The sequence below is a fragment of the Natator depressus genome, chromosome 16 (assembly GCF_965152275.1).
Source record: "Natator depressus isolate rNatDep1 chromosome 16, rNatDep2.hap1, whole genome shotgun sequence".
Taxonomy (NCBI): Eukaryota; Metazoa; Chordata; order Testudines; family Cheloniidae; genus Natator; species Natator depressus.
This window is the reverse complement of record NC_134249.1, coordinates 5,574,768-5,583,507: the sequence shown is the minus strand read 5'-3', so window position 1 is coordinate 5,583,507 and position 8,740 is coordinate 5,574,768. Positions and strand designations below refer to the sequence as shown.

The window sequence follows — 8,740 nt, the reverse complement described above, 5'->3', positions numbered from 1 at the left end:
TGCACTGGGCAATAGTGGGAGGACATGCTCCTACTGGGCATGGGGCCTAGTGGCACCTGGACTGCTCACACATGGCATTTGTCTGGCTGGACATACTAGAGGGCAGTGGAGGGGCCAGAGGGGGTAACCAGAGCCTCTGGGTTGGGTACAGGCTTTATGCAGAACTTTCTCCATGTTATGCAAATAAAACCTCAGCCGCAGCATGGTGGCCATGCAGTTCTCAGTAGTGTCCGACTGTCCGTCTCTCAATGTATTTTTAATCCACCAGTTGTCTTGGTATTGATAGTTTATAAAACATCCCTGGAGGGTTGGTAACTGCCCATGACAAGGGCTGCATGTGCGGGGAAGGATGGAGCCAGCAGTTGCTGCCTGGAGCCCAGGCCAGAGCGACTCCATAACAACACCCTGTTCCTCGCATGCAGCTCAGAGACCTGCGTTAGGCATGGGGGGCCTAGTCCCGGGCAGAGAGCTCGGGGGAGGAGAGGGCTGGCACAGGTCCTTGTCCCTGGAGAAAGCCTTTCCTGCCGGGCTCACTCCCATGAGCTGCTAGGTCCTGTCTTGGGGGCCCCCCCTGCACCGGGATGAGCCAGCCAGGGGCCAGCAGCAGGCTGCTGGCGAGGTTTGTAAATATCTCCAGAAGAATCCTGGCCTCGTCTAGTCCCAGCTAAGCGGTCTCCTGCTCCCGCGCCCCAGCTCCTTGCCCCATGCAACATACTCTATAGATGCTCGGTGTGGTTCGTTCCAGTATAATCTTTATTTGGGAGATGGAGCAGGGATTAACAAGGCCAGGTAGAAAACAGGAGCATTGTCACAACCAGCGACAGGAGGAATCGGCAGAGCGAAAATGAAACGATGTCAGGCCCTGTTCTCGGTGCTCTCCCCAGCCCTGTCCCACCACTGCCCAGTGAGCATGGCCTCTCGGGACTCTCCTCCACCCTCGGCGGTGCTGCAGGGAGTGCTCATGCTCTGGCTGTGAGCCAGGGGGGTTGTCTGCAGTATCTTCCCCAGGGACCCTGCAGGGCTACTTACTGGCTCTCACCTTCCCTCTCCCTAACGGCACCGAGGCCAGCTCTGGGCCCCCTGGAGAGGGGGGTGGTTGAGCCTCTCCGCTGAACGTTTGGCTCTTGGGGCTGTGGCAGTGTAATAAGTAGGCACAAACTCACACCGACATTTGTGGGGTGAGCTGAGCTCGGTGTCCAGAGCTCACTGGGCAGAGCCAGCCCTAGCCAGAGGGCCCAGAGGATATGGGATCCAGATGTGCACAGACAATACTGTCCCGGATGGCTGATCTGGGCCCAACCCTGGGCAGCGTTCCCCAGGGAGTATGCATTCAGCGCCCTCGCACCACCGTACCTCGCAGCTTATGGCTTGTTTTATTCTTTTTTTCTTTTCTTATTTTTTGCTTTTTTGCAGCAAGCTCTCCCCAAAATGTCCTGAAGAGATAAAGTCTCCAAGCAGGGCAGCTGCTTCCCTGCTCTCCCACCTGTGTGAGAAATAACAGAGGGCATGGTGCTGGGTAGCCGCTCTCACCACAGCCCCTTTGGGGACAGGGACGCTGTCATAGTCCGACTGGTCACCCCATCCTCTGCAGTCTGCAGTACAAGGGGCTTTGGTGGCCTTGGCTTGCTAGCCAGATACCCTCTGGGCCCCCCACTCCTGGGCTGCCCCACTGGGGAACAGGAGCCTTGCTGGAGGGGTAGAAGGGAGGAACATGGCATGGCACACTTTGACAAAGTCTTCAGCCTCTGCACTACTGCGCACCTGGCAGCATGGAGCAGAAAGGCTGAGCAAGGAGATCCGCGGGCCCCTTCCCTCCCAGAGACATACAGAACCCATGGAAGAAGGATCACAACTCAATGCCTTTATTAACACAAACCACCCAAAGGATGGGGCGTCCCCAGACAGGGATGGGCAAACAAAGATCCTCCAAAACGAGGACAAATGGGAGCTTTCCTGGAGGGCCTGTGGAGGAAATGGGCTACGTCCGTTAATAATGGGAGGCCAATGGCAACGGGTTTAATTGGCTGCAGTTACTTTGACGCATGTCAGCTTGGCCACCGAGATGAAAGCTTTGGCAAATAATGCAGAGAGGATCTGACTGACGTGTGGCAACCTCCCCATCCCATCCCTGTGGGAGGCAGGTTCAGGTCTCACGTGCAGCCCAGTTCAGCCCTGGGAAGCTCCCAGGCTCTCCACCTGTGTCACCTCTGTAGGTTGAGTGTGCTGAGCAGCATGGGGGCGCCAGCGCCGCGGGTCAGCCAGGCCAGTGGTGGGGCCGCGCCTGGGCGGAGCTGCTCCACCCTGACCAGGCCACAGAGCCAGGGGAAGGGAACAGGAAGCAAGCTGCCCAGGGAGTGAGCACAGCGGGCTGGGTGGCACCTGTCCAGACGCACAGGGGGAGCGTGAGCCGCAGGATAGGAATGTCCCTTGCTCTGGAGCATTGCCAGGCCCAAGGGGAGCACCTCTGCTCAGCCAGTGGCTTCATATTACCAAGGGGGCTGTGTTCCCAGCAGCCCCCACCTAAACTTGAGCACTGAGCAGGTGGGGATGCCCTGTGCTGGAGCGGGGAGCTGGGCCAGGGGGATGATGTGCATAGCACCTGCAGTGCCAGGGGAGCTAGTCAGACCTGCCACCCTCACTCGGTCCTGTCATCCCCTGGGACTGGTCCGTGGTCTTCTCTCACACTGTCCGGCCCCCGGGGCAGGGAGGCGGTGCAGAGCTAGGCAGGGCGGGGTGCACAGGTTACATGATGGTGCAGGAAGACAGTGGATTTCGGATGTGGCAGGTGCAGGCTGCGCCGCAGTACTGGCGGAAGGTCTGGTAGCAGCTGCGGTCGGCGTCGCTGCTCCACTGTACGGGGTTGGCAGCCAGGGCCTCAGCCGGCAGTCTGTTCAGGATACTGGTGTTCACGGCCAGCGCGGCCAGCCCGTAGTCGGTGAAGAGCACAGTTTCCCGCTTGCAGGTGGGGCAGGAGATGAACTTGTACTTGGGGCAGGACTCATAGAGGATCTGCAGGCACTCCTCGCACACCGAGTGCAGGCAGGAGAGGATGCGGGGCCGCTTGTTGGTGAAGTTGTACATGTGGCCACAGGTGGGGCACTCGAGGGGCTCGCACGGCGTGGAGGGGTGCAGTACGTACTGGTTAACGATCACCTCGTCTGAGGGCGGCTGGCGGTGGTAACAGACCTCTGAGCTGCCCTTGCGCTGCCCTTGGTATATTCGCTCTCGCCGCGGCAGGGGCGGAGTCCGGGGCAGCCCCAGAGAGCCAGGATTACTGTCCAGGGCAGGGATGTCCCCGCAAGCCTGATTGACAATGATCTCGGACTCTGATGGCCAGGCGCGCTTGGCCACGAGGGGGGGCTCCCGGCGGGGCGCTGAGGTGTAGCGCGGCTGGGAGGCCTGGAGTTCCGAGAACTTCTCTGGGTGGATGATCTTCATCGCCTCCATTTTGATGATGACTTGTTGCCCTTTGAGACACGACATGAGGATGGTTTTCACATTGCTGTCCGCTGCTCTGGGCTCTGCAAGGGGAGCCTGCATGAGGCTAGAACACGCCGGCAGCATGCAGAGCTTTCAATCGTGTTCGGGCAGTGAAGCGATAGGGCTGGAGAAAGCCGCTGGAGCAGGGGCACATCCTGGGAGAAAGGTGCAGCTCTAGGCAACCAAGTTCCCTCTGGATTCCAGTAACCCTAGCTTCCCCCGCATTCCTAGAGGTGCTGCTTCCGCAGATGGAGGCGTGCACAGGAAGTGGCTGCAGTCACAGCAGCATTCTGCTGAGCGGAGCCTTTCTGCTCCTAGGTTCCAATCTAATGATCAAAGTTCTTCCTCCCCGCAGTGCCTTTCTCAGATGCTTAATCCTGTGGCAGCCCTGTCATGGAGAGATCTCCCACTCTCTGTGTGCTGTCGCTTTCCAAGCCAGATCATCATCAGCTGGAAATAGCAAACTCAGGCAAGAGGCTTAGGGACAGCCAGGCTTTCTCCTGGCCCTGGAGCAGATGAGTCAGGGCTCCAGTTCATCCCAGGACAGCTCCCACCAGGCATATGCTCAGTGCAGCCTGCGAGGAGGGCTCCCTGCACCTTTCCACAGGTGCCCTGCCCCCACCCAGCCTGTATTCCTCTTTCTGGGTAAGATCCTGGCAGGGCTGAAGAATGTGTGTGTGAATTCCTTTGCTCTGACTTCGTCTCTCCCACTCGCAGTCACTGAGGTTCGCGGAGCCTGCAACTCCCCCAGGGTAGTAGCTGGGCACCAGACCCAGAGCCAAGAAGCGTCCTGCTGGGGTGAGGAGTGGACCGGGCTCACCTTTGCAGTGGCATGCTCCGTTGGTGGGGATGCAGGGGGTGTAGCCACCGATCAGACCTGCCGCGCTGCCCCAGCCTCAGCTCCACGTTCCCTGCAGCCACTCGCAGGAAAAGGCTGGAAACACAAAGCAACAGGAAGTTGGAGACTCGGCTCAAGGGAGGTTTGAAATCTGCAAGTGTTCAATGGGGATCACTGGGTGGCTGGAGCCAGCGCCTCACTCTCTGCTCCTTGGGCAGACCCAAGGAGCACACCCCAGAGCCCTGGCTGGCTGCCCAGCACAGCTGCAAGACATGGGAGTCGCCAGGCATTCCCCACAGGCCTCTGTTCTCCAGTACCTACCTGTCAGTTTCCCAGGGCTGGGCTTGGGGAGGGGGGATTTTGGGGGAGGGGCTCAGCCTCCCTGGCCAAAGCCTGGGACAGACTCTGATGTCTCCCCTAGAAATCCCAGATGCATAAGTAGCCTGTGACTCCCCCTCCTCCTCCTAGGTCTCAGGGGCCCTTTCTCAGGTGGTCGGGGCTCCCCACTCTGCCTCTGGATTTGTGCATTTGACCCCTGCCATCGATTATGTCACTCTCCCCACATTATCTCACACACATTCGCTCCGCCCTGGCTTCTCTCTCTCTTCCGTGTCCCCCATCCCAGTCCTCTTGGGAAGGGGGCTGAGAAGGCACCAGTGTTTCAGGGGTGAAGGGGTGACTGTCACTGTAGGTATTGCCTTCCTAGTGGCAAGGAGACAGCCCTGTCCCTCTGGAGAGGACGATGGAGGCTCCTTCATTGCAGGCCTGGGAAATTCCTACCCTGTGTTAGTGGGGAGCTGACCTCAGCACGCTCCAACCAAGCTCTGCAAGAACTGATCATGGGGCCATGCACCCATGGAACCACCTAAAGGAGGCTGCTTGGCCACAGGACTGTTCAACAGGGCTGTCTGGCTATGGGGCAGCCCCAGAAGGGACCATCTGGCTAAGGGGCTGCCCAGAGGGCCAGCTGAGGGAACTGGTCAAGGGATTTTACCCCATCCAAATCTCTCATTCATCCCAAATGTCTTGCTCTAATGCAGTGGGGATCAGCAGGAAGCGGGCGGAAGAGCTGGTGAGTTAGCTGGGCCCGCTGGGCCTACCCTGCACCTTCATCACAGCCACCAGGGCTTGGAAGGCAGCAAATCCTCATCACCAGGCTGCCCGCTGTGCCTGGCTGCAGTGTGCTACATTCCACCTACCCAGCCACAGGGACAACACAGCACACACCCTGCTATACGACACAGGAGTGACACATCCACCACACACACTGACACACAGCACTCCCACTGCTACACAACACAGAAGTGACACACCTGGCACACAACACACACCCTGCTACACAACACAGGAGTGACACACCCGGCACAAAACACACACCCTGCTACACAACACAGGAGTGACACACCCAGCACACATACTGACACACAGCTACACAACACAAGAATGACACACCTGTCATACACAGCACACACCCTGCTACACAACATAGGAGTGACACACCCAGCACACACACCAACACACAGCACTCCCACTGCTACACAACACAGCAGTGACACACCCGGCACACACACTGACACATGGCACTCCCACTGCTACTCAACACATATATGACACACATTGCTACACAACACAGGAGTGACACACTCGGCACACACACTGACAGGCAGTGCTCAAGAGGCACACACCACACACACAGTGACATATACGCTCACACACACACATCACAAGCTAACACACAGCATTCACACTCCCAGCACACTCCATGCTGACAGGCTGGGAGCGGCTCACACAGGCACACGGTGTTCACAGTGACCCATGGCACGCACTGTATGCAATGACATGCAGCACAGATATGCAGCATACACACAGCATGCACACAGTTACACAGCACTCACAATGACACATCACACGCACTCACAAGCGCACACACAGTCCTGCAGGCTGATGCCCACCACTGACACACACTGACAGGCAGTAAATACCCTTACCTGGGATGGGCTGTGGGGCTGCAAAGCTCTGTTATTTAAGGAGGCTCCTGCCTTGTGGGGCTGGCTCCTCTCTCTGGGCCAGGCAAACTGCCAGCGGACTGGAGGCCTCAGTCACTAGAGGTTATCTGAAAGGCAGAGGAGATGACTCTGTTATCCACACCCTCTCCAAATCGTGCCCGGCTCTTCCTCAGTTCCAGTCCAGCTTCCTGATGGCCCCTGGCAACAGCCTGCTCAGTGCAGCCTCTTCTGCTGTTCAATATCCAGCCCAGCAAAGAGGTGATTATCCCCTAAAGGGCAGGACACAAAGGCCGCACTCAAAGAGGAAGGGCTCTCCCCCAGCTGTGCTTGTTCCGGATGCTGTGCAATGGCCAGCCCTCCGAGGTACCTGCAGGCCAGTGGGCTCAGGAGGGAGCCCAGCTCCCTGCCAGGCCTGCTGCGGAGGTTCCCTGGGACTGCTCCTGACTGCACCTTCGATCCCAGGGATGCGACTCTTCCAGGCTGCAGTGATGAAGGACAACTGCCTCTTCCCAGGGCTTTCGCCTCCTCGACTCCTCGCACCAGTATGACAGCAAACCTGCTCTCTGGGCAGGATGGGATTTTGCTTTGACAGGTAAGAAGCTGATGCAACACTGTCTGCGACGGCAAGTGCACACGGCATCTGCAGGCTACTGAACTGGCAGAACCTTACAAGAGGCGGCAGCATCTGCTAGTAGCTTTCCTGGGATCATCTCTGCAAAGGCAAGATCCTTGGCAGCACAGCAGATACAGGGCTGGCTGGAAGCAAGGCCTTGCCAAATCCTTTCTGTTGCTGGCGGACCCTGTCCCCTGGGGATGCTCAGTGCTGGAGGTGGTCTCTCTGCTGCTCTCGCTGCTGCTGTGGAAGGCTCTCCCCAGGAGCTGTGAGGGAGCCTGTCCCCAGGATGCTCAGTGCTGGGAGCTGGTTCCTTGCTGCTCTCTCTCCCCCTCTCTCTGTGTGTCTGCAGTGGGTACTGCAGTGATGCAGCCAGCTCACATTTCTCGCTATCAGCAGCATGGAGCCCAGAGGGCCGCAGAGCCCTAGTGCCCAATATCAGCTCCCTCCCCCTCGTCATTCATGAGTCTTTTCCCCTCCCTCAGCAGCATTTAGCTCAGCTCCTCTGCTCGTCTCTGCTCGTGCAGCAGCCGGTTCCAGGCAGGCTGCTTGCTATGCAAGGTCCCTGGGGGAGGGGGTAAAGGGGATTTCCCCCCTCGATGGCAGGATGGCTGCAGCTCTCAGCAAGCTCTCCGCTCGCTCGGGTGTGAGAGCACAGACTGTGGTCTGGGCTTCCTTCCTCCCCCTCACACTTTTTCTGCCGTTTGAGCTGCCTGCTACTGCTGCTGCAGCAATGAATCTCTGCCACCCTCGCAGCCCAGGTCAGCCTCGGAGCACCCCGCAAATGCACATGCTGCCTGGCTATTGCCTCCCCTGCCACTCTGGGAGGCCAGCAGAGACCATTTCAGAGCATAGACCTGCTTTGACCCCTGGTGGAGTCTCCTAGGAGGCACAGCCGGACAGACACAAGTGCAGGGCCGGGGCCCAGCACTTTAGAGGGCCCTGCAGTGACTCAGCAACTATAGGGCAAACCCGCACATGCTGGTGTAAAGAGCTAGGAGTATTGCCGTGATAGCCTGGGGCTGTGTGCCAATAGCCTGGTCTCTGCGCTGGCTAGGCCCAGCCGCCCCAGGGCCGTGTCCCAATAGCCTGGTCTCTGCGCTGGCTAGGCCCAGCCGTCCCGGGGCCGTGTCCCAATAGCCTGGTCTCTGCGCTGGCTAGGCCCAGCCGCCCCGGGGCCGTGTCCCAATAGCCTGGTGTCTGCGCTGGCTAGGCCCAGCCACGCCGGGGCCATGTCCCAATAGCCTGGTGTCTGCGCTGGCTAGGCCCAGCCACACCGGTGCCGTGTCCCAATAGCCTGGTCTCTGCACTGGCTAGGCCCAGCCACACCGGTGCCGTGTCCCAATAGCCTGGTCTCTGCGCTGGCTAGGCCCAGCCACGCCGGGGCCGTGTCCCAATAGCCTGGTGTCTGCGCTGGCTAGGCCCAGCCGCCCCGGGGCCGTGTCCCAATAGCCTGGTCTCTGCGCTGGCTAGGCCCAGCCGCCCCGGGGCCGTGTCCCAATAGCCTGGTCTCTGCGCTGGCTAGGCCCAGCCACGCCGGGGCCGTGTCCCAATAGCCTGGTGTCTGCGCTGGTTAGGCCCAGCCGCCCCGGGGCCGTGTCCCAATAGCCTGGTCTCTGCGCTGGCTAGGCCCAGCCGCCCCGGGGCCGTGTCCCAATAGCCTGGTCTCTGCGCTGGTTAGGCCCAGCCACGCCAGGGCCGTGTCCCAGTAGCCTGGTGTCTGTGCTGGTTAGGCCCAGCCACGCCGAGGCCGTGTCCCAATAGCCTGGTCTCTGCGCTGGCTAGGCCCAGCCGCCCCGGGGC

General features: G+C 59.6%; 1 protein-coding gene across 1 annotated transcript; it reads right to left on the bottom strand.

The window, feature by feature from the left end:
• Positions 1 to 744: 744 nt before the first annotated feature.
• On the bottom strand, positions 745 to 7,613 carry RNF208 (ring finger protein 208). Its single transcript, XM_074974132.1, has 3 exons — positions 6,775 to 7,613; positions 6,307 to 6,431; positions 745 to 4,414 (listed from the first exon to the last, which is right to left on the bottom strand). The coding sequence occupies exon 3, from the start codon at positions 3,562 to 3,564 to the stop codon at positions 2,743 to 2,745; it is 822 nt and encodes a 273-aa protein (XP_074830233.1). The 5' UTR covers positions 3,565 to 4,414; positions 6,307 to 6,431; positions 6,775 to 7,613; the 3' UTR covers positions 745 to 2,742.
• Between the last annotated feature and the right edge of the window lie 1,127 nt (positions 7,614 to 8,740).

Excerpts from the sequence above, each read along its gene's own strand:
- RNF208 (XM_074974132.1), bottom strand. The coding sequence starts at position 3,564 with ATGCTGCCGGCGTGTTCTAGCCTCATGCAGGCTCCCCTTGCAGAGCCC.